Here is a 27,466-nt window from a genome sequence, read left to right on the forward strand (position 1 = left end):
AGAAAACGACCTGGATTAGTCTCAAGAGGCCATGTCATTTGTATTAACTATAAATAAATAAAAAAAAAATAAATGTAGTACTGAAAAATAGACGAAATAGCGCAATTAAAGACTTAGTACGAAATAACCATAAAGAACTGTAAAAAGAGAAAAAATATGTAATTTATAAAAGCAAGGGCAGATATTAAACGCTATGCCTGAAAACACATCAAGAAACAGAAAAGAACTTTTTAAAAAATGACATAATAAGTGACATAACATAGTAGATATCTATTTTAATGATAAATATTTGACATATTATAATGATTTTTTTGCAATCTTACTTTCGATACAGATTATAATGTTTTGTTAACATGTTTCTAAAAGAAAACTTTAAAAAGTGATTACTCTTCTATGATTCTTCTATCATCCTTCGAGAGGACGATCCAGGCATTACAAATATAGGATTATAACGGTCTCCTTCCATTCTAGTTACCTTAATACAAAGTTCTCTAGATCTCATAATAAAAATAAGTTTTGCGTATAAGTATTCTTCCATGTCGTAACATTTCATATCCCTTACCAAATAAATTTCGAGACATAAATTGTAAAGTCTATCTACATTGGGCATGTCATCTAACCATATATTGTTGATCCAAATAAATGCACCATGCAAGAGAGTGTAGAATAAATACACGTAAGCTGCATACATAGCCAAAATCCTAAATAAGAAAGTTTTATTAATTTTATAAAAGCATAAAATAGAAGAGTTTATTAATGCAATAGGCATCCTCCTTCACACAAGGAAGTTTTTTACGAAAATTGTTAAATAAACATAAATCCGTGAAAATAAATCGTAATATGAGCTAAAATTTTAGATAGCTAGAACAACACTTTTTCCTTTTACGGAAGTTGTTGCATAAACCAAATGTAAAATTGGCGATAACAAATATTAATATGGGCTAATATAGTATTTACCTACTCGGTGGCACCCAAAATCCCGACAGCCAGAATCCCGACAGCCAAAATCCCAACGGCCAAAACCACGACACTCCAGAATCCCGACACGCCAGAATCCCGACAGGCCAAAAGCCCGACATGCAACAATCCTCGCATAAATAAAAATCCCGACCACTACATTTTGTATATGTATTGTTTCCTTTTATTAAGTAATTACTTACTACGCTTCTTTTCATGAGCATTTTTCAGTGCGTCACAAATGATAGAAAAAAAGGAAAGTCCGTGATAATATACATTTTAGTGACATGACATTTTAGTTAAATCTGACAGTTTATAATCGTAAATAATTTTTTTTCGATTATAGCGCCATCTATTGACAACTAGAATAAATGTTATAAATGTCACCGACGAAATGTAATCACCGACGTGCGTTTTTTTCTGTCACATGCAATTTAATGCGTTAGAAAGAAATCGAAAAACTGTGACGCACTGAAAGATCCTCATGAGAAAAAGCATATCAATCCTGTCGGGATTCTGGCGTGTCGGGATTTTGGCCGTCGGAATTTTGGCTGTCGGGATTTTGGCTGTCGGGATTATGGGGTAGACCCGTACCTACTATAGCGTAAGCCTCCAGATTAACGGCATTCGTAACGACATCCTAGAAACATTGCGGCCAACGTATAATTGTTATTTAATCATTTGTTCGAAAGGACCAAAATAAAACCTATTTTGAAATTCCTGTGGCACTTTTTTAAATGTTTCTTTTTTCTCTGTAAACTTGAATAATACGTTGTCTTAAATCATAAAGAGATATTGGTTGTGTTATGTAAATATCAGATTTTAAATATCCCAAAAAAGTCGAGTGGTGTTAATGTTGGAGATGTAGGTGGCCACTCTATAGCTTCCCTTCGACCAATCCACTTGTCCATAGTTTTGGTTTAACCAAACCAAACTAAACTGTGGTGCAAATCAAAAGTGGTAGCCCTTCTGAAACCTGGGAAAGACCCTGAACTACAGAGTAGCTACCGTTCGATATCTCTGCTATGCCACCTGTATAAATTGTGTGCACGCCTAATTTTGAACCACGTCCAGGAAAAATTAGATGCAAAACTAATCCCGCAACAAGCAGGCTTCAGGCCAGGTAAATCGTGCACAGGCCAAGTACTGAACTTGGCAGAGTACATAGAGGAGGGATTTGAGCAGAAAGAGATAGTGGGAGTAGCCTTGATAGATCTCACAGTGGCATACGGTACAGTAAACCACAGAATCTTGTTAACTAAGACCTATAACACTGTGCTTGACTATGACCTGGTAAAGATCATTAGATCACTGTTGTGTAATAGACGCTTCTACGTTGTGCTAAATGGAGAGAAAATCAGATGGAGAACTCAAAAAAATGACCTCCCGCAAGGAAGCGTTCTGGCGCCATCCCTATTTAATATCTACACCAACGACCAGCCAATGCACCCCCAAACTAAGAGTTTTGTTTAAGCTGACGACCTTGGTATTGCTGTAAAAGGAAAAACGTTCACACAAGTATAGTCAACAATGGAAGAGGAACATAATGTCAATGTACTACAAACAAAACTCATTAAAACCAAAACCCTACTAAAACCCAAGTATGTGCATTCCATCTCAAGAACCAATTGGCACATGTAAAACTAAATGTATCTTGGGAGGGACAACACTTTGAACATACTGATAGGCCCAAATATCTTGGAGTCATACTAGACCGGCCACTAACATATAAATTCCACTGTCAGAGTACAAGACAAAAGGTTACTACAAGAAACAACCTTCTCCTGAAACTTGTAGGGAACAAGCGGAGTGCAAACCCACAGGTCTTAAAATCAACAGCTGAGGCACTATGATTCTCAGCAGGGGAACATGCTTGTCCCGTCTGGGGTGGATTTAGACACGCCCAACAAGTCACCACGGTATTAAATGAGACATGTAGAATAACTACCGGCTGTATGAAATCTACCCCTCTATCCCTGCTGTACCAGGCAGCTGGATTCGCATCACCAGAAGACCGTAGATGAGCCTCGCAATATGTGGGGACAAACTTTCGATGAAAGGCACCAATTATACGGGTTTGACAAACCGCCAGGAACCAGCCAGCTTAAATCAAGGAAAAGGTTTATGAGAAACATCCGCGGCGAACCACCCGAACTGTTCCCCCTACACCCAGAACCACCTAATGGAATGAACCTGGACTGGAGAACCTGGTGGACACTCAACCGCATACGCACTGGCGTTGCCCCTGTAAAACAGAACCTCATTAAATGGGGTATAAACACAGATAACGACGCACTTTGTGACTGTGGGGAAATACAGAATGCGGAGCACCTGAGAGTATGCAGACTTTGCCCATCATAGTACACCCTCGATGATTTATGGCTCGCAAATATAAATGGTGCAGACGTAGCCCGATACTGAGCCTGAGCAGAAAAACTGTAGTCGGATCCAGACTCTAAAAAAGTAAAAGTAAGGCCGCACCTACATTGGATCCGTTTTTCTCCGATCCGATCAGATCAGATCCGACGTCGGATTAAAAAACAAACCCATAGTATTAAATGGCGGTGCCCACATTGGATCCGTTTTTCTCCGATCCGATCAGATCAGATCAGATCCGACGTCGGTCGACGTCGGATTAAAAAATAAACCCATAGTATTAAATGGCGGTGTCTACATTGGATCCGTTTTTCTCCGATCCGATCAGATCAGATCCGATATCGGCCGACGCCGACGTCGGGAGTAGCTTGTCCTATTTTCATCGAGAAGTGTTTGGTTTCATTCCGGTTTTTGCATATTTATAAGTAATTGAATTTTTTGTTTTAACTATTTCATGAAATAAATCAACAATAATTAAATAGCTTCCAAATCTTAATATTTAATTTTGTAATATGTGTCTCTACAAGATAGATATTTTATAATGTTGTCTTGAATATAAGGTTTACAAAATCTCTTTCTTTATAGGTATAAAATTTAATATCTCTAGCACAGAATAGGAAACAATTATTGTTTCCTATTCTGTCCCTCTAGGTAAATAGTTTTATTGGGATGGTCAATTTCACTTTCGTTATAAAATTCTAACGGGCACTACGTGTCTTTGAAATTGCCAAAATAATCTTAGATAAAACTTTAAAAAGAGAACCGAAGTTTATTACTGCTCAATTTGTGATAAAACCGGAAGTATAATTATTATACTACCTATTATGTGTTACTATATCTTTTTATATGAGAATATTTTTTAATACGTGCCAACACAAGGCTAGTTTGTAATAAATCAATGTATATTTTCTTTTCTCATGAATTATTTTACATTCTTGTGACGAAAAAATAGGATCTTAAACTTATCAGGATAGTTACGTAGATTTTTGTTTATATTAAATTCTCCTGAAGATCTGTCTTCAGGACAACAGCCAGCACATTAACACATCTTCATTGGAACTCATTGTCGGTGGTCGGAAGTTAACGGAACCAATGTAGGCACCCTCGCCGGAAAATCAGTCTATATCGGATCTGATCTGATCGGAGAAATACGGATCCAATATAGGTGCCGCCTATCGGATCGGATCTGATCTGATCGGAGAAAAACGGATCCAATGCAGATCAAAATGTGGTGGAGCGCCGTCTTGCTAAAGTTATTTTTATCAATCAAAAAATTTTCTTTGGTTTTCCAGGCCATCAACAATTAAATGTTCGATAATGATATTTAAAAGTTGCTAATATTCTTCACGTGCCAAACATCAATGAACACTGGCCCGATAATAGCATTTCCTAAAAGTTCCGGTCCAAACATTTATTTTTTTGAAGTGTTTGGAAATGACCTTAATGTAACACCCTAATAGCGACAGTTATGTCGGCCAATCCGTTTAAAAGGAAAATCAACTCGTCGCTAAAACATACAGTGCGGTGGAATAAGTGTTGCCCCCCCTATTAACTTGTTTATTTTAAGAATATAAGCAAAACGCTCGGACATGTCGATTTTTAAACTAACCATAGTATATTATAGCATCAACGTTTCGAACTTTACGCGATCCCTCTTCAGGTGACAGGCATAACTTTGATTTTTTTAAATGGGAAAGTACATCATGTGACACCTCATTTAAAAGCTCTTAAAATACTGATTTCAAAAATGTATAATACTTTAATCCTGTTTGAGAGCGTAGGCGCAAAATTTCGGTCGAATTCTTTCTAAATGCAATCATTTTTTTCGAATCCTGAACAAATTAATAAATATTTTTGAAAAATTTAAACGCAGAATGAAATATTACAGTATTATCGATGGTCCAAAGTGCCTGAGAACTCCTATATTGTTTATTTTAATAAGTCACAGTGGTGAAAGAAAAAAAGAGAAAATTTAGTATGATTTTTAATTTCAAATATATCATTCAAAAGAAACTTTTTGTTTATTTTAAGGGACTGTCAGCCCTTGGTAATAATCTAATCTTTGATTCTGCGTTTAAATTTTTCAAAAATACTTATTAGTTTTCTCAGAATTCGAAAAAAATAAATGCGTTTAAAAAAATTCGATCGAAATTTTGCACCTGCGCTCTCAAAAAGGATTAAAGTGTTATAAATTTTTGGAATCAATATTTCAAATGCTTTTAACTGAGCTGTCACATGATGTACTTTCCCATTTAAAAAAATCAAAGTTATGCCTGTCACCTGAAGAGGGATCGCGTAAAGTTCGAAACATTGATGCTATAATATACTATGGTTAGTTTAAAAATCGACCTGCCCGAGCGTTTTGCTTATATTCTTAAAATAAATAAGTTAATAGGGGGGGCAACACTTATTCCACCGCACTGTATATTATGAACTGAAATGTTGTTGGAGGTAAGCTTATTTGTGATCATTTCACAAAATTTAAGGGGGTAGGCACAAAATCTCAGACCAATGCATTTTAAGCGCATTCATTTTTTTCGAATCCTGAGAAAACTAATAAATACATTAGAAGTAGGTTGAATGCTCGAATATATGGAATCTTTAGGAATAAAAGGCAGGTTTCGAGCATCTAGTTTATTAAGTCTTTCCCAAGTATACTTTCGCTAACTTAGCATCATCAAGGGCATCTGAAATAAGCCAAAAAACGCCATTGTAGCAAAAGAAGTAGGTGGAAAAAACTTTGACAAAAAATCGAAGTTGAAGTTAAACAAAAAATTACAATAGCGTAGACTTCGTCAAATTAGGAAGATATCCCAGCAAAGTGCAACATTGGCAAGAAATTTTAAAAATTTGAAACTAATAAATACATATAACACACACTGGACAAAGGACAAACAGATCAAAATTAATTAAATAAAAATTATGCTACATCTTAGCAAGTCAAAATGAAAGAAATTCTGTCATTAGTGTCATTCATTGTTCTTTCATTTTGACTTGCTAAGATGTAGCATAATTTTCAACGAAAACTTTTCGTTTATAAATTTGCAAAAGTCTGTGTGTTATTTCGTTGCCGCTCCTGCAATACTTAGAGCAGGTGTATCGATGGATTCTTATGTAGTTTTGCCTTCTGAATCCAAATCTGAAAACGGCATTTCGATATCTCTAACCGTCTTCGAGATAATCGACCTCAAAATCTAAAATGTGACGTCACAATCCGGTTATTTCCTACCGATGCACTAAACGTCAGCTCAAATGGTTGATTAGGAAGTAGGCTACTTTTTTAATCTCAATTTGTTCGGCAAAGCATAGTTTATTTACATTTGAGTTTGACACTTCGTGAATGTCAAATTTAAATTAAGTATTAATAAAACATCAATGACATTTGATAGTGAGTTTAATTATTATATAAAATAAATAAGATGTTCAAAAATACAATTTGAGTATATTTTAAAAGCAATAATTTATTAAGTAATTTAAGTTAATTTAAGCTATTTGAAGATGGCGTCTGGTAATTAGTTTATCTTAAATATCTCCAGAACGCTTCTATTTAGAAAAACGAAAATTGGTACACATATTTATCTTCCAGCGATAAATCGATTTCATTAATTGCAAATTTCTAGTACCGGTCATAGGCGTCCGTTTGGGCAGAGCATCAGTTATATTATCGCATAACTTTATTGTTTTCATTTTTTAAGCACTTTTGAGTCTGGATTATTAAAATGTAAGGTATTATAGTACTAAAAGGTACTCTTACTTTAAGTCGATAGGATACACCGTTTTCTAGAAAAATCGATTTGAAAATTTTGTTTGAATATCAAAAAAAATTTCAATAAAAAAAATATTTAGAAAAACCAAAATTGGTACATTTATTTATATTCCAGAGATGAATCGATTTTATTAATTGTGAATTTCTAGTACCGGTCATATGCGTCCGTTTTGGGTAGATCAACGGTTATTTTATCGCTACCTTTTTTGTCTTTAATTTTTTAAGTATTTTTGACACTAGATTATTAAATTATGAGGTATTCTAGTATTAAAAGTTACTATTGCTTGAAGTTGGTAAAATACACCGTTTTTTTTTAATTTTCAAAAAAATTTTCAAATTCAGGAAACGAAAAATTTTCAAATCGATTTTTTTAGAAAACGGTGTGTCCTACCGACTTAAAGCAAGAGGATGTTTTAGTACTAGAATACCTCCACAATTTAATAATCCAGTATCAAAAGTGCTTAAAAGTTAAAGACAAAAAAGTTATGCGATAAAATAACCGTTGCCCCACCCAAAACCACCACCCAAAGTCACCATAGATGGAATCGATTTATCTCTAGAAGATAAATATGTGTACCAATTTTCGTTTTTTCTAACTAAAAGCATTCTGGAGGTATTTAAGAAAAACTAATTACAAGACGCCATCTTCAAAGAGCTCTAACTCCCTTAGGAAGCATTTTCGGACTAGGTGAATGTGGTTAAATTCTCTTAAAATTATCTGAGGAATCTCCTGTCTTCGTTTGTCGGTAGAGTTTCTGGACACCCTGTATAGTCGGTTCGCTAAACTCGACACAACTGGCTAGTGATTTTAGTAGGTAATTTTTTTGTTTTTTGCGAATTTTGCCAAAATTGGCAAAATTACTAATTATTTAGTAATTATTAACTAGGTAATTAGTAATTATTTTTTTTGCCAAATTGGCAAAATTATTGACTAAAATCACTTGCCGGTTGTGTCTGAGTTTATTTAACTCTTTTATTTTTAATTTGACGAAGGAAAGTTATTCTTCATAAAAAACTATTCATGTTCTTCAAGATTTATGATGCAACCAACATATTATATAAAGTTTTATTAATTTTATACGAGGTATATAAAAATATAAATTTAGATCAAGAGTAAACTACCTTTATAGTTCATAACATTTTATAATTGCACATTAAAACATAATTATTAATTCTAAACTACTTTTCATAATAGCAATTTTCCATATTACGAATTAAAATACGTAAATAAACAAAGTTTTCGTTATGATAATGCTCGCATTTTCAGCTTGTTATTTAATTAATTTTGATCTGTTTGTCCTTTGTCCAGTGTGTGTTATATGTATTTATTAGTTTCAAATTTTGAAAATTTCTTGCCAATGTTGCGCTTTGCTGGGATATCTTCCTAATTTGACGAAGTAAGTCTATGCTATTGTAATTTTTTGTTTAACTTCAACTTTGATTTTTTGTCAAAGTTTTTTCCACTTACTTCTTTTGCTAGAATGGCGTTTTTTGGCTTATTTCAGATGCCCCTGATGATGCTAAGTTAGCGAAAGTATACTTGGGCCAGATTTAACGACGTTCTACACCTTCGTTCCGGGGTATGCCTCTCAGAGGAAAGGGGGGGAACTTATATGCAAGCGAAAGTTGGTAACAATGCATTTATAGCAGAATACTCAAATCATATGTTTCAGTATTGAATACTTTATAAAAATAAATTATAATAAATTACGGAAATTAATTATAATAAATAAATTAAAAATAAATGGTACGGTAAACAATCCTCATTTTTTAATATGTTATTTCTTACAAAAAAACCTTTCATTTAAGCACAAATAATTAAAAATCGTAAATTTGTGTCAAAAGTTATTAACTTTTTAAGAATTCCCATAAGAGCCCATGTTAAAACTTAACTTTGACCCTTAATAGTAATTAAACGGCACGGTAAAACAATTTTTAAAAAATCAAGTCTTAGTTTTTTGAAGTAAACTATAACATACTAAAATTTCATGCAAATCCTTAATTCTTTGCCGAAGGTGTATAACGTCGTTAATAAACTATAGATGCTGGAAACCTGCCTTTTATTCCTATAGACTTAATAAATACATATTTTTGAAAATTTTAAACGCAGAATGAAAGATTACATTATTACCGAGGACCGAAAGTCCCTGAAAAGTTCTAGAATGTGTATTTTAATAAGTTACAGTGGGGAAAAAAGAGAAAATTTGGTGTGATTTTTAATTTCAAATATCTCATTCAAAAGAAACTTTTTGTTTATTCTAAGGGACTTTCGATCATCGGTAATAATGTAATCTTTCATTCTGCGTTTAAATTTTTCAAAAATATTGATTAGTTTTTTCAGGATTCGAAAAAAATGAACACCGTGTCCGTGGTGATATTTTCCAAATCGAACATTCGCTACCTCCGACGCACCTGAGGGGCATAAGGAGTTTCGAGAAAGAAGAAAAAGAGAAGAACATTCGCTATCTTTGTTATACAACGCACTCACTCGAAGAAAAAAAAGGCTACTAAATATTTGACACGGCTTCAGGAATATTTTGAGTTGTTGATTAAATAATATTGATAGTGTATTTGATAAAAATAATTGATTTAAGACGTGAAATTAAGAGGCTACATCGGCGCGTCATCAATATTTTTTTCGAAAGTTCTGCGAACGTTCAACAGTGTGGCAACAGTGCGTCGGCAGTACGACAGTGACACTATACTATCAAAAACGAAGGCACAATATGGTAATAACAATAATTATTATACTAGATTAATATAGTGACAGTATTCAGTCAGTCAGAGAAAAGTCGAGTTGACATTAAGACGCTGATGATAGGGGGCAGACGGCCTTTTTCATCTTTATAACGACGAACGACGAAATGCGATTGCATATTCTTGCTATAAACCCTGTTTAGATTTCAAGTGTTAATTACCGTTTAATTATATTATCATTGTAATTTACGAGTTGAAGTTCTACAATAAAGTGTTTGCTGTATCCTCAAATCGACCTGTGGCCAATTCATTAATCAACCCTAGAGGAACAGAAGAAAAAAAGCCTAAAATATATTCTGTGATCCAAGTATTTTGTTGTTAAAAATGTTCAAAATTTATCTAAGCGTTCCACAGTAACAATATATTATTAAAATAACGTTATAACTTTTTCTCTTGTCTCGATTATTAGTTTTTATTGTATAGTATATAAATTATTTTAATCACTGAATACATAGTTAGTGAAAAAAAATATAAAATAATCATATCAATTAACTAAATTAATAATTTAAGCGATTATACAAGTAACGGTTATCCAAGAACATTCAACAGCAATCTCTATGTTAATGATGACAATTTCATTGTCAACTAATGTTTACATCTCCATACCAGTGAGAATTTTACTACACGTAATTGGCCGTGTAAAGAAAAAGTAGGGATAGCCGTAAAATATTTGCGCCTACCCTCTTAACTCTACGACCTACGATCGAGATAATCTTCATTAGTTCGTTCAGTAGAAGTATGTTATGATCTAAAGCTAAAGGCATGATTCCGACATCGACGGCAGACGGCAACTGCAAGCGGCAGTTAGAATTGTCACCATGACGACGTCATATACTTTGCACTATTAATTTGTATAATTATTAGCAACTGGTGTCCGGCAGAATGTCAGTTGCTAAGAAATATACAAATAATTAGTGCAAAGTAATCACGTCGTCCTGGCGACAAATGCAACTGCCGTCGATGTCGGAATCGTGCCTTTAGAGAAACAATGAGGCTTGCTATGATCTAAAAGAAACTAAAAGATGAAGCAAAATATGAACCACTATGCTAAATGTAATGGCAAAGGTGTTTGAAGGCTTTTTATGTGACAGACTGCTGTTAAAGTTCGAGGGGGTAGGAAGCACAACATGGCTTTCAGCGAGGTCGATCAACAGTGGATGCGATAATGAGGGTGAAAGAAGGAAATTGGTATACGGCGTATCGTGTGGGAAGTCTGATGGAGTGATAGTGATGCTTCGGTAGATGCCACTACAATTGTCGAATTAAAAGAGAGACTGAATAGAACCATCTAGCAGATTGTATCGAGAACTGAATCTGACCCAACAAATGTAAAATGTAATTTTAATTACAATCAAAATTGTGGTTTAATCCCATACACCTAAATACAATATTTAACTTAGAAAAAGTTTCAGAACCTCTTTGACAAAAAGTTTTAACAGTTTTACCGATTTGCTGTACACCTTCCCCCGTAGAGCAATTCACATTGTATATTGTTTGTAAAAAACAAACAAGACAGTTTTACTTATGTATTATATGTATTCTAATAAAAAAAATTAAGACCAATCTACAACATATTTTAATAATAAAAATTAATATTAATAAGAAAGTAAAACATCCATATAAGATTTTATCTAAATTATTTAAGGCGTAATATATCATCATCCTCTTCCGATCCAAACAACGAAAACCCATCATCATAATTTTCAGCCGATAACCGTATACATAGCTCCCTAGATCTCATTATAAAAATTAATTTTGCTAAGAAAAACTCTTCCATTTCGTAAAGCTTCATATCTCGCACCAAGTAAATTTCAAGGCATACATTATATATTCTGTCCACATTAGGCATGTCGTCTGACCAAATGTCATCAATGACGTCAAACCACACGTCATGAATTTGTTTACGCAACCACAAAAAGTAAATTCCATACAATGCCATAATCCTGTAAAAATCCGCTTATTTATTAGATGTACCGATAAATTTGTTCTAGACATTATTTGGTTCATTACAGTAATTGAATTGTCTGTAGGTAGTCTCAGATTTAGGTTAGGTAATATGTCTATGTATGTACCTACCTAACCTAACCTAAATCTGAGAATACCTACAGACAATTAGACCTAGTCTGCGCGCTGCAATCTGAAATTGTTCCCCAGTGCGACAGAGAAAAACGTTGTAAACAGGGTATGCATCTCTTTCTAATCGACGGGGTTTATCGACCACGTGGCTTTCCTACTGCCGCCGATTAGATAAATCCCGCCGATTAAAACGAGATGCAGACCCTGTTTACAACATTTTTCTCTGTCACACTGGGGGAACAGTTTTGAGTGCAGCGCGCAGTCTAGGTATTATGTCTATGGGTAGGTATAGTAGAAACAGAATTCGGTCAGAATGCGCAAAAAGGTGGCGGTATCAATGTTTGGTATAAGTGTTTAAGAAATTCGAGTAGCAGAATTATTCGAATTCAAAATTATTTTGAACATCATATTTTAAACTTGATTTGGTTAAAACATCTCATTTTTGTTGGTAAAAAAATATATTCATTTGTCTGGACTAAATTACTGATAGAATACTTTCGATTTTGGTAAATCTGATTATGAAATTGGATATAACTTGATCCGTACACTGAATAAAAACAGAAATAATCCTAGTAAAAAATAATAATATTTTCGTTCACTTTTCCAAAAATAATAACTTGAGGATAAACTTGCTGCCTTGGTACAAAAGCCAAGCCAATTTTGGGAGGGGTCCGGACCCCATGGGGGAGCCCTTGGCTACGTGCCTGCTAACGATGGTAACTGCGAGGCAGGAGTTTGGAGGCGCATGGGTATGACAAAAAATGTGACAAGTCGCCTAACTTAAGTTTGGAAAGAGATCTATTTCTTAAAAAATCAAGATGAGATTGGTTAATGTACTTGTATTCTCAATATTTCCATATTTGGTAGAAACTTGGAATATGCGCACAAGAACGCCAAAAGATTTATGCCTTTGAAATGTGGTGTTGCGCATACCTTGGATAGCTCATCAGACAAACGTTTCTATTATTAACCAACTTAACATCAAAACAGACTGTCCACAACATGTCTGTAACGAATTCTACAGTTCTGTCAAATCTTTAACTGAAGAGTCTTTTAATTTATTAATTTCCATAGATTCTAATAAAGATAGCTTAAGGCCTTTATTTTGAATATGCAGAATTTGAAACTCTTCATTAAAAGAATGATTATGATCTAGAAGGAGAAGTGCGTATGTAAAAGTGTCTGTTTTTCTATTGTTGAAAGCCCTTTAATTGTGTTCTGCTATCCGTTTGTCAAAGGTTCTGCCAGTTTGACCGATGTAAGTTTTCGGACAGTCACCACAAGTTAGTTTGTACACACCACCCTGTAGTTGTTTTCTCTTTCGGCTCTTATTGTTCTTAATATATTTGCTCAAGTTTTTGTTAGTTCTGAAAGCTGGTGTTATTCCTTTCTTCTTTATGTATCTGGCTATTTTTGTTGTTATCTTGCCAGTATATGTGATAGAGCAGAAGGTACTGGGTTCTTTCTGTGGTGGTGGATAGACTAATTTCAGGGCTTTCTTATGGAGGTTTTGGTTTAAATTTTATTAACTGTTTGTTCGTTATAGCCATTGTTTACTGCTATTTGTTTAATGATGTTCAGTTCTATTTCGAAGTTATTTTTTGACATGGGAATTTCTGTCAGTCTATGTATCATATATGATACATAGATATCAATACAGAGGCCAATGGGCCAAGATTTTTACATTTTCAAGAACTTAAATGTGTGGATTCCGTATTTAGTTCTTCGACTCTGATTTTTGTTTGGGTTGGTGCCGCTTTCTTGGGTGTGAAGTACAGGGTTATTCAGTATATTTTGACCCCCCTGTAAACTGCTTTATTTACAGAATTAGAAAAAAATGTAGAATACAAAAGTTCTTCGATTTTTAAAATATGATTTTTTGACATATATAATATACTAGTGACGTCATCCATCTGGGCGTGATGACGTAATCGACTATTTTTTTTTAAATGAGAATAGGGATCGTGTGATAGCTCATTTGAAAGGTAATTCAATTCTCGATTCAGTAATATAAACACTAAGATAATTATTTATACAGGGTGTCCAAAAAAATTTTTTTTGAATTAAATTAATTGACACAAAAAGAAGAATGTATGTAATTTATTTAATTTAAAATACATTTTACTTCTGTTATAAAACAGAAATAAAAGTTTATTGCACAAATAAACATTGATTTTTGCTTAAATTCAATGTTCAAACTGCCAAGAGGCAGATGGGTGGCAGCTTGAACATTGAATTTAAGTGAAAAATAATCTTTATTTGTTCAATAAACATTTATTTCTGTTTTCTGACAGCAGTAGAATGTATTTGGAATTAAATAAATTACATACATTCTTCTTTTTGTGTCAATTAATTTAATTAAAAAGAACCTTTTTGGACACCCTGTATAATTAATCATGTTAATGTTTATATTACTGAATAGGGAATTGAATAACCTTTCAAATGAGCTACCACTCGACCCTATTCCTATTTAAAAAAATAGTCGACTACGTTATCACGCTCAAATGAATGACGTCACTAATATGATATATAGTCAAAAAATCATAATTTAAAAATCGAATAACTTTTGTATTTTACATTTTTTTCTAATTCTGTAAATAAAGCAGTTTACAGGGGGTCAAAATATAGTGAATAACCCTGTACATGTGCTGAGTTGAGGCATCTTACGTGGATTATTTTTGACGGATGTATATCTCTGTTGGTTACAACATAATCTATCATATATTTTTGTCCACGGGTGTTATTGAATGTTTATTTGTGTTGGTAATTGTGGTAAAAAAATGTGTTGTTCCTCTAAGTTCCTTATTAGTGTTTATCATCAGTTGTTATCCATTTTCGTTTTAAACATTACCGTTATGTTTTTCCTTAATTTCGGGTATTACTTGGTTGTCTTGATACTTATATCTGGGATCATTAATCACAAATACAGGATCACTACAGGAAGAAATCAAACGTAGATGTGATCTAGCAAAAGTCGCCACAGCAAAAATGACCACAATATGGAAGAACTGTCAAATTTCAAGAGTGTTAAAGATGAGGTTGATAAACTGCTTAATATTCCCAATACTGACCTACGGATGTAAATCTTGGACCCCGAGAAATTCGGAAAGAAGAAAGATAGACGCCACTAAAATGTTATGTTGGAGACAAATGCTAAGAATTCCTTGGACCGACCATAGGACAAATAATTCAATTTTAAGAGAGCTAAAAGTTAGCCAACGACTATGGACGCTTATGGACGACCTACTTAACACGCTGTCCAGGGAGGGTTTTTACTGTCTGGGATATGCGGACGACTTGGTAATTGTAGTTCGAGGACGCTTTACCAAAGTAATTTCAGAGAGACTTCAAGTCGCTCTGAGGATGGTGGACAGCTGGTGTGAGAAAGAAGGCCTGAAGGTTAACCCTCAAAAAACATCCGTTGTTCCCTTCACCAGGAAAAGAGCACTGCAAGGCTTACAGCCACTAGCGCTCAAGGGAGTAGAAATCCCATTCACAAGTCAGGCCAAGTACTTAGGTGTAATATTCGACCAGAGGCTGACATGGAATGCACACATTCAAAAAGTCACACAGAAGGCCATTATGGCCCTGAACAGATGTAGACGAATGTGTGGCAAGAATTGGGGGTTAAATCCTAAAATGAACCTCTGGCTATACACAAGGGTTATAAGGCCCATGCTAACTTACGGTTCAGTGGCGTGGTGGAACAAAACGCAACAGTCCGGGGCGATTCGATTGCTCAGTAGCACACAAAGACTTGCATGCTTGAGTGTTACGGGAGCCATGAGAACAGCCCCAACGGACGCGCTAGAAGTTCTACTAAACCTACCACCTCTACATATATACATACAGAGTGAAGCCAGATCAACACTACATCGGTTGATCCAGGGCCAAGCTCCAATAAGTATAATGCAGGGAACTGATAACTTAAGGCTATACCATGACATAAAGGCAGACCCCGTTCTAGGAATGCCTGTAGACCGAATGGTTACGAGGTATAGCTTTAACAAAAATTTTCAAGTCACAATACCAAAAAGAGAGGACTGGGAAGCTGGTCCGCCGATAACGGCAAACTCAATATGGTATACGGACGGCTCCAAAACCGATATAGGTACAGGGGCTGGAATATATGGCTTAAAACCAAGGACAGAAGTCCGGGTATGTCTAGGGACATATGCGACCGTATTTCAAGCCGAAGTAGCTGCTATACAAAGGTGCGCTATGGAACTAATCAGTCGGAATCTAGATAACGACTCCATCGTTATCTATTCGGATAGTCAATCGGCTCTGAAGGCTCTCAGTTCGGTACAAGTCGATTCATGGCTGGTATGGAACTGTTTGAGTATCCTCTCTCAGGTGGGAAGTCGAAACAGATTGACACTTGCCTGGGTGCCGGGACATAAGGGTTATCGTGGCAACGAGAAGGCCGATGAATTGGCCCGAGAAGGCGCATCTACGCCACTGGTTGGTCCGGAACCCGTCTTTGGAATCGCAAATACGATAAAAAGAGCAGCTATACAAAAATGGGCGCAACAGAGGTCTCTTGAATGGTGGAACAACTCCCCAGGACAGAGGCAGGCCAAACAGTTCATCAAAGGACATTCGGCTAAATTTACAACAGACTTACTTTCGCGCAGTCGAAGCACTGTCAGAATGATAGTGGGTCTGCTGACTGGACACTGTAGACTCAATAGACACTTGAGTCTCATAGGCCTGACAGAAGAGGACACCTGTCGGTTCTGTCTGGAAGAAGAGGAAACCGCTCTACACGTTCTGTGTCATTGCGAAGGTCTCGCACGAGTGCGGTTTCTAGAACTCGGTGAGGAAAAACCGCAAGCACCAGGCTACATGAAAAGGCCACTATCAAGGCTGTTAAGTCTCATTAAGAGGACTAAGCTAGATGAAGTGCTTTAAAAGAAAGGGGAAACACAATAGATCTACTAAGGTCGCAGTGTATCAGGCTCTATTGGCCGCCCCATTTTCTACATTCATTCTACATTCTAGCCAACGACTCTCCAGTAAAGTCCATCTCCAACAATTAAAATACTTTGGACACGTTATGAGAGCAAACACAGAAAACATGGAAAGACTCATTATACAAGGAAAGGTGGAAGGCCGAAGATCGCGAGGAAGATCCCCAACAAGATGGATCGATCAAATTACGGGAATATGCAAAAGACCTATGCATGAGTTAAAAGAAATGACCAGAGACAGACAATACCCGACATTACGTCGACCACTACACTCCCTCCGGGGGGTCAGGATTGAAGAGAGAGACTGGATTGCCTATTCGAGGGTTAAAATTCCCCAGTATTATCTTCTTCTCTCTAACTTGATCTACTACTTGTTGTAGTTCGTCATAAAACGTTTCCCTTGTTGTTTGAGACTTGCTATTTTCTAAACCGTATACTCCGATGATATTCAGGTCTTCCTTCTGCATTCTTATCTTTGTTTTTTTAAATATTTAATTTTATACCTACATATTTTTCTAAAATATTTAAAAAACCAACTCAATGGTCAACCCTAATTTTAATCGAAATTGCTTAGATGGAGGAAAATAAGGAAGAGAAATAAATTTAACAACATTAAAAATGTATTTTAAGAATTGATGTGCAACTTCCTGATGTATAAAACAATAAATACAATTTTTTACAAAAAAATTCACACAAACCCTTACCTTTGTAGTTGCAAAAAGCATTTTATTAGGTTTGTTGGTAGTACGATCAGCAACTGTTGCCAACCATCAGACGCATGCGCAGTTAACTGTTAGCGATGCACAGTTAACAGTTAGCGTTAGTAGACTACGAACGCACATGCTTCTGATGGTTGGCAACAGTTGCTGATCGTACTACGAACAAACCTATTATTACATACAACAGAATAATAAATGACCAAATAAAGAATTACAATTATAAAATTGGATGTAGCAAAAATATTTTCTTCGATATAAAATGTACTGATTAGCACTATAATATTATATTCTGTTATATACACAGAGTGTTTAAATAAACAAGAGAGACAGTAATTTGGTACCTTAGTAGAAGACTTACCTTTGAGATGAGAAAGAGAAGAGAAATGAAGAAGAGTCGGACGAAATTATAAAAAGTCGAACAAGGTACGTCAAGGACAAAGAATTTGGTATATAAAAAGTTTGAAGTTATCAGCTGACATGTAAGAGAAATAACAAACAGAGAACTAGATCTCAACCAAAAGCTAAAGAAGATCAAAATAGTTGTCTTGATACCTAAGTCTCGGTCTTCCTCTGGCTTGTCCCATCGGTCCTCTTCGATTAAAAACTTCTCTGACTATTGCACCTTCCTATCGTCTGATAACATGCCATATCCATCAAAGGTGTGCATGAATTTTACAACTTTAGATTCTCCGAAACTTCTATACAACTCAGAGTTGCAACGCCTGCGCCATAAACCTTGCTCTTTTATTTCTCCATATCTTCTTCTTACAATTTTTCGCTCGAAACGTTTAAGCAGTTCTTGGTCGCTCTATGTAGGTGGCCACGTATCTGCTCCATGTGTTAGCACTATTCGTATTAGTGTTTTATAGACAATTGTAGTTGAAAGACTGATACGTTTGTACACACTTAAATGAATAAAGGAAATAAAAATGTAGTATGTCAAAGTGTGTAAATAATTTATTTCTTTAGCTGAGCGCTTTCGACATAAACGTCATCATCGGAGCTAATGGTCAAATAGTAAAAAGTACCGCCACAATTGAGGTGTAATCATGTGCATCTTATGAATATAAATGTGATTTTTGATTGCAAATGCTAACTTCTTTGTCCTCCGTACAACACCCAACAGTAAAAAAGAGAAAAAACGGCCACATACACGTTACACAAACACATAAAAACTTTTTTCATGGTATGGATGTAGGCATCACCCATCCATTCTTGGCCTAGTAGAGACAGCTGACTGACTTGTACACCCATATTGAAAATATCCATACACCCAGTCAAGGTTATTTCAATGACTTACATCTTACATAAATGACAAAAAGATGATAAATAACAACAATCTAATATTATCTCAATCTATAATTTCAATAATCTAATATCTTCTGGAATATTGAATTCGAGAACTCATAATTAAAATTGATCTTTCTCATTATTTTTTGTTTTTATTTTTTAATCTAACACGGTGTGTATGTATGTTGGGCCAATTAGTCTTAAAATCAATCATGTTATCAATTAATTTATTAGTTGATTAGTACAAACATCTATGGTACATTTCCTTGTCAATTTCATGTAAAAATTTTCAATTTTCCTTTCAATATGTTAAAAATATTCATATTTTAATGTCAGCTGTCAAACATCAACGCAGAACAGATAAAAGCAGATTTGAATATCCGACTTTGTCAGTCAGCTGTCTCTACTAGGCCAAGAATGGATGGGTGATGCCTACACCCATACCATGAAAAAAGTTTTTATGTGTTTGTGCAACGTGTATGTGGCCGTTTTTTCTCTTTTTTACTGTTTGGTGTTGTACAAAGGACAAAGAAGTTAGCATTTGCAATCAAAAATCACATTTATATTCATAAGATGCACATGATTACACCTCAATTGTGGCGGTACATTTTACTATTTGACCATTAGCTCCGATGATCACGTTTATGTAGAAAGCGCTCAGCTAAAGAAATAAATTATTTACACACTTTGACATACTACATTTTCATTTCTTTATTATAGACAATTGCTTTAATTTTTCTGGGTAGTTTTGTGACCATCTGTCTTCTCAAGCCATAGTAACACTTATTGGCAAACACTACTAGGCCAAGAATGGATGGGTGATGCCTACACCCATACCATGAAAAAAGTTTTTATGTGTTTGTGCAACGTGTATGTGGCCGTTTTTTCTGTTTTTTACTGTTTGATGTTGTAAGGAGGACAAAGAAGTTAGCATTTGCAATCAAAAATCACATTTATATTCATAAGATGCACATGATTACACCTCAATTGTGGCGGTACTTTTTACTATTTGACCATTAGCTCCGATGATAACGTTTTGTGACCATCTGTCTTCTCAAGCCATAGAAACACTTATTGGCAAACACTATTCTTCTTTTAATTTCTTTTCTGGCGTTATCTTTAGTCAACAGTTACCCTAGGTATGTGAAGGTGTCCACACCTTCCAGTTCTAGATCGTCAAATATTTTGAACGTATTACAGGATGGAAAGTAAAGGACTACAAGAAAAGAAAATAATACTCAATTACAATCCAAGAGGCAAAGGATATATAGAAAGACTACGGAATACCTTTCCGAAAAGGGGACATGCAAAAACCTAATCCCTTCAATGAACAAGTCATTTCAAAGTAAGTTATCATCGAAGTAGCACAGAAAACGACAATAAATATCGTTCCCATACCACCAGATTGACAACAGGTGTAATACTTTCTTTGGTTACAACCTCCCGAGATTATCAAAAATTATAAATCATACAGGATGCCGAGGAAATTAAGATGAGGGAATTTTAAATAATTCACGTTCCATCTGCTCAGCGTGGTAAAAGTTCCAACAAGAAAGATTCCTTAGTACTCAACAAAAGAGTAAATGAATTAAAATGTATAAAAACATTTTCAATTTCTTTGCAACACGAAAATGCAGCAGCTGCATAATACTCTGGTTAAATCGGAGAGTGCAGGAAGAGTCTATACCGGTTTCGGAGGTTTTTTCCTCCTCATCAGTAGTCCCATATCCTCTTCTCTCCGATTTCCCCAGGTATCATACTTTGGGCCTTACCACGCTGAGCAGATGGGTTGTGAATTATTTAAAATTCTCTCATCTTAATTTCCTCGGCATCCTGTTTGATTTATACATTTTAAAAATCTCAGGAGGTGTAACCAAAGAAAGTATTCCACCTGTTGTCAATCTGGTGATATGGGAACGATATTTATTGTCGTTTTCTGTGCTACTTCGATTGATAACGTATTTTGTTTTTCCGTAGATGGCTCTAGTTCATCCGCGGCATTTGTAGGCCCAAAGTATGATACCTGGGGAAATTGGAGAGAAGAGGATATGTCACTACTGATGAGGAGGAAAAAACCTCTGAAACCGGTATAGACTCTTCCTGCACTCTCCGATTTAACCAGAGTGTTATGCAGCTGCTGCATTTTCGTGTTGCAAAGAAATTGAAAATGTTTATACATTTTAAAGTAATTTCATTTTAATAATAGTTCCGTTTAAGGAATTGAAACATGCATATTTAGATGTCTGGCATAAAATGGAAAGATATCTGGCATAAAATTATTAAAAAATTAAAACTTGATAGGTATAAAATCTGACAAACTGGTTACATGTAAATAACACAGATTTTTTCATAATTATTTAACCCTTTCATTGCTGACGAAATATGCCCAACGTGAGCTGGGTGCTAACTCGATTTTTAGCTGCATTTACATTGTAGTGTTTTGGTCGAGATAGCCCTGGAATTGCTTTATTCATATGAATCTAAACTGACGTTATAAAAACACTTTTATCTACATACTTAATACAAAGACATCTTGTGTAAGTCAAATTCAAACCAATATGTAGTAACTTCTAAACGAATGTTGTGCATATCCGCATATGACGTCATGCGCACCTGACATTAGTAACGATATGACGTTCTTCGGCGTCATATGGGCCCAGAGCACGCCAAATAGAATTCTATTTTGCTGACGTCACAAAATAGAATTTCATAATGGGAGAATCGACGGTTGCTAGGCAACGTGACGTCACTAAAATAGAATTCTATTTGGCGTGCTCCAACAGCAGCATTCAAAAGGTTAACACAAAGCGAGCAAATACGATACGAGTTAGCGTTCGACAACATCACGAGAAGAAGAAACAATCATACGAAAAAGAAGGTACCAATGTACTGGCAGACAGCATTGCCTATGACATACGTCTGAATATAGCGGTCTATTTATAAACCCATCATATAAAAAATATTACACTCTGCATATAAATTAAAAGAACATATCAACCACACCTACATACATGTGATACTTTTGATACACAAAAACTTACGACTTATATCTAATCTATACCTGAGATGATATTTTAAAATTTCAGATGATATGAATATGAAATGTTAAAAAATGACAAAACAATAAAATTACCACAAAATAACGAGTTTGAAATAAAATAAACATAATGTTATAGTAGTCACTGTATGTCACTTTAAAAAAAATGAGTTAAAATGATTTATATTCGCATATTTAAGTTAGATCTTAAGTTATTTAGATCAACGATTAAGTTAATTTGCCTTTCAGTTCATTACTGTAAACTAGATGTTTTATAACACAGCTTATATATATATTTGAAATTATAAAAAGAACTATAATGAACCATAATGAAGGTCCCGTAATGAAAACACGGAAAATTATTATTTTACTACAAGCGAAAGTTTTATTTCAATAAAATTAAAAATAATATTAAACTAAAACTTTTATTGAGACCAATTTTCTGGTAACGCCTTCGCGGTCTCTATAATTTGCAAACCATACGAATGCTAAGGCAAGGAAGGCTAGGGGAGATCTAAGAATTGCATCTCACTTCCTGCCTGCTCTGCTTGGCAAAAATTCCAACAAAAACTTGATCCCACTTGGAAACTTTGAATTTTTGCAGGAAGTGAGATGTAATTCATAGATCTCCTCTAGACTTCTTTGCCTCAGCAATCATGTGGTTTACAAATCATAGAAACCGCGAAGGCGTTACCAGAAAATTAGTATCAATCAAAGTTTTATTTTAATATTATTTTTAATTTTATTGAAGTAAAACTTTCGCTTGTTGTAAGCAGATGCCGCCACGGCACCCATATCACGTTATTTTGCTGTAATTCGGTACTAGCAGTCGGATTTGTTTTAGTTCATTTAGAGAAAGTCATATATACACTTTCTTATGATAGCTAAGGAGCTTGAAACTAGTTATGATGTATATGGGACTCTCTGAATGAATTGAAATATAAGACGCGTCTAGTTTTCGTTTTACAGCAAAATTATTATTTATCATTTTACTATAAAAATAGTACAATTTAACCAAAATTACATAACAATTTAAAATGACCTGCACTGACTGCTATTACTTGTAACTTAAATAAACTTATATGACAATCTAAAAAGAATAGCAATAAAATCACAGATTATAAGCGAAAATTAAAGCATTATTAACAAAAATAATTAGAAAACCATGTAATAATCGAACAAAGCAATATTTTTTAAAATTAAGTCATGGTTTTTCTGGACATTTTTTCGTAAAAATTACTATAAATAAAATTCTTAAATATATATAATTAACAATAGAGTATATTCGAACACAGTGAGAAAGTAAAGATAAAAACAATAAAGTGAAAACGGTGTTAAAAATTTAGTGGAAATATTAAAAAAAATCCACGACGAAAAAAATTTTCCTGTGGTTGGCTGTATACCATTTATTACAAAAAATCATAAAATCCTTTATAAAAGGATTTTTAACAAATATACCTTTTATGAAGGATTTTATGGTTTTTTTTATTAAAAAAAATATTTGACACAAGACATATTCGTTTTCTTCTATATCCCTCATGAGCTTTTCAAGTGTAAAATATATAAAAAAAGATATTTTAAAATTTAACATTAACAATAATAGAATAATACACACTTTTCAACGATATAAAATAAAAATTACACGTATTAATTAAATAGATATGTTCATCCCTGATTTCGAATATACTTTAAAAATCGTCATTAACCCAAAAAAAAACCCCACCAAATTAGTAGTAACGTTCCAAAATGTATTATCAAAGTATTGTTTTTTCGTGTATATGCTGTATACGAAGAAAACGCTACACAATAGAACTTTTCATCACAATATAGTATCAGCCATTTTTTTCGTACAATTTTTTGTTACATGTTAGGTTGAGTTAGGTTACTAATATGAATAATAATAAAGTGCATCTGAACACAAAATTAAAACAAAAAATAGCAAAGAAAGTCTAGTTATTGAAAAGAGAAATACGAAAATAAAGAAAAACCTTAATTAGCTTTGCCTCAATCAGCAAATGATTTTTTTAATAGATTATATTTATTCAGTACATGCATTTGTTATTTTTACCCTTAAAATATTAAATGATATATTTTATTGATTATACATTATACCAATAATGTTGATTATTTCATTCATAGAGATTCTGACCAATCGAAACCTACAAGAATAAAAATTACAGCGGCAATTTTTTTCAATAATTTTCCGTCGCCAAGTATTACGTTAGGTGCTCTTCAATTCTACGCAAAAATGAACATTCAGTGACATTAATGACAATTAATGTTTTATAACTTGTCAAAAACAACACCATGAACAGGATTAGCAAATATTCAGGCGAAAATATAAATAAAATATTGGTTAAAGGACAGTTTCATTCATGAAATAATCTTACTGAATTATACTCGAGCTCTTAAAAATTACCAATCTGTTTTGCCCTCCTGACACTTTGACATAATTTCACTACCTTCGGGTCTTGAAATTAGAACTGTCAAAGTGTCACTCGGGGTACAAATCGATAATTTTAGAGCTCTCATGGAATTACTACCTACTGATAATTATTAATATAATTCAACAAGTAATGAAAATCGATTGACATCATTAATTAAAATTCAAAATTATAAATATTATTTATATAGTAAACAATAGTGGTGCCTAACGTCTCAATTATTGATTAAAACTGTACGAAAAACATGGTGGCTGCGCATGCGCTCGTCATATGATAAAAAGGCATCTATTAGTGATCAACACTTGTTATTGAATCTGTCATTAATGTTTTATGAATATATGTTTTAAATCCTCAATTTATTCAGTCACTTGTTATGATTGTTATTTAGTATAGGTTTTGGAACGTATACTATAAATTTCAACTGCAAAAGGGATGGACTTTTAAATCCATTAGAAAGCAGTCTTTAAAAGCACTATTATTATAGCTTTCATTATAACAAATTTTACTTTTTGGTTTTCTATTGATTAAAAGTATAAAATTGATTTATTACAAAAATGTTTTTAAGACTTAATTATAGACGAAATACAAAAAGAATAGAAAAGAAGTCCGATTAAGTTTAAATCAACCAAATATCTCATTATCAATTATGTATCAACATAATATACATATATCCTCTGTATATTACGGCGCATATCTTTAGCATTTTAAAAATATCTCTCCGAAAAACACTACAATCAATATACAATACAAGTTATTCTCGTTTAGAGATCAATATGTGCATAACCAATCCTTCCCTTTTACAGTACAACTCTAATCCCCATCCCCTTCAGGATCGTCATCGTCCGCCACTTCCTCTTTAGGCCTCGTCCACTTAATGAGCGTCTCCGGCGACCTAAAGAGGAACACCAATTTGGCGAAGAGGTCTTCCTCTAAAGCGAATTCGTGAGCCTCTCGCACGAGGTAAACGTCCAGACAAAGCCTGAGGACGCGGTCGACGTTGGGTAGATCATCGAACATGATTTTAGCCATGCCGTCGGCGAAGAAACCACGAAGTATGCGCGATGCAACGAGAACGAGTGTGGTGTAAAGGCCGATGATGCTGTATAATAAAATAAATAAGATTAATAAAATAATAGCACTCATCATGTATATTATATTCTAATAATATCATCACAATCACAAAACATTGAAATTGAGTTATACTAATTAGACCACTGCAAGTAGCAAAAAAACAATAATAAATTAATAGCAGGATGAGACCAATTCCAAATGAAAGTACACATATTAGATAACATGTGGAACATTTTTCACCAAATCTGGATGAGGGGAACATGGGTTGAGGGAGCGCTTTTAGGGGTGAAAACGGTTAATTACGATTTGCGGCAAAACGGCACATCCTATCGAAAAAAGTTAAATCGAAAAGTTGTAGGCTATAAGAAGTTTAAATTATGCCAACATGTTTAAGGGGATAGGCGCAAAATCTTGGTCCAATGCTATTTAAATGTATTCATTTTTTTCGAATCCTGAGAAAACTAATAAGTATTTTCGAAAAATTTAAACGCAGAATGAAAGATTACATTTACATTACATTACATGTGAAAAAAGAGAAAATTTAGGGTGATTTTTAATTTCAAATATTTCATTCAGAAGAAACTTTTTGTTTATTCTAATTCTATTTCTAAATTTTTCAAAAATATTTATTAGTTTCCTCGGGCTTCGAAAAAAATAGCACTGGACCAAGATTTTGCGCCTACCCCCTTAACCCATATCAGGACATACACACATCAAAATAGTCTAGGGGACAAGTAATGAAAGTCGTTCACTTTCAAGAAGCAATATTTTTCTGTTAAAATAAAATTTGTTTATTATTGGTTGGACATATCTTACAATCACAATTTACTATATCGGTTTGGGTTTTTGTTGATCTTAAAACATAAATAAATTTTGTTCTGAAGCTATTTTCTTGTGGCATTTTTATAATCAATTACTTTTAATGGGAAATAAGCCACAATTTTACCAAAAAAATGATTTTATTAACGTTTCGACGCCCAAGTCGGGTGTCGTCAAAATATAAAATAATACTAATAAACAAAAATGTTGTTGCTTAGTAAAAAAATTCTCCTAATAATTTATTTAATCTGACTCATTTATATCGGCAATTCAGATATGCATTGTACCGGGTGTCCCAATAAGAATGGCTCTCGGCCATATCTCAGGAACCGTTTATAGTAGAGCTTTGAAATAAAAATTTTTATAACAAAAGTTGCCTCAGGAAAAGCCTGGAAATTATTTTCATAATTGTGGGACCACCGCTAGAGGGCGTAATTGAATATCAAAAATTAAAAAATCTAAATTTTACAAAATTTTCCTAATGAAGGGGCACTGGAAATCCGATCGTCGTATTCTTCATAAAATTCTACGCATATTTGATTTAACAAGTTTAGGTCTACCTTTGGAAATAAGAGGTGGGGGTGAGTGGGAACCTTGTTATGAAAAACTGGCTGTGAGTCCGGTTCTGCTTAATCAAATTTTGCAAACTTGGTCTTGTTGAAGACAGATCTTTTTCGTCAATGTAAAAGTTATGATTTCCAACCAACTTACTGAGTAATATGCCAGCTAGAAGGCGTTATTTAATTTTTTTCAGAAATCTAGTGTTCCTTGGAAAATATTAAATACAAACATGCATTTTTAATACCATATTACAAAACTAGATAAAATTAGCAACAGAATAGCGAAAACCACATGTTAATATCTTTTTTCTATCTCGAGATATCTTACAAAACGTGTAAATTTAAAAACATAACTGTTACTGTCACCGGTAAATGAAATTCATTAAAAGTAGTGTGCTATGGAAACAACAAAGAAACATTTTCCAGCTGTCAACGTATATTAGGTCTTTTCAACGCTTCTCATTTGTTTCGAGCCTCGTTCATATCTCGTATATTAATATTATACACGGATTATACGGCATATGACAGAGGCTCGAAACAAATGAGAAGCGTTGAAAAGCACTATTACAAAGAAATAAAAACAACTATTTAGTGATGACATAAACGTTCAAATTTTTGCCC

General features: G+C 34.0%; 1 protein-coding gene across 17 annotated transcripts in view; it reads right to left on the bottom strand.

The window, feature by feature from the left end:
* Positions 1 to 376: 376 nt before the first annotated feature.
* Positions 377 to 27,466, bottom strand: part of LOC114324805 (piezo-type mechanosensitive ion channel component) — a 369,243-nt gene continuing 342,153 nt past the window's right edge. For 15 of the 17 annotated variants that reach the window (XM_028272670.2, XM_028272668.2, XM_028272666.2 and 12 more), the window contains one exon: positions 377 to 701. In XM_028272670.2, the coding sequence (XP_028128471.1) occupies positions 392 to 701 (310 nt within the window). In that variant the 3' untranslated portion in view covers positions 377 to 391. Of the gene's footprint in view, positions 702 to 11,415; positions 11,800 to 17,503; positions 25,495 to 27,466 lie in introns of those variants that run through there. The other 2 variants (XM_028272654.2, XM_028272657.2) reach the window with 2 other exon arrangements.

Source organism: Diabrotica virgifera, chromosome 4 (genome assembly GCF_917563875.1).
Source record: "Diabrotica virgifera virgifera chromosome 4, PGI_DIABVI_V3a".
Lineage (NCBI taxonomy): Eukaryota > Metazoa > Arthropoda > Insecta > Coleoptera > Chrysomelidae > Diabrotica > Diabrotica virgifera.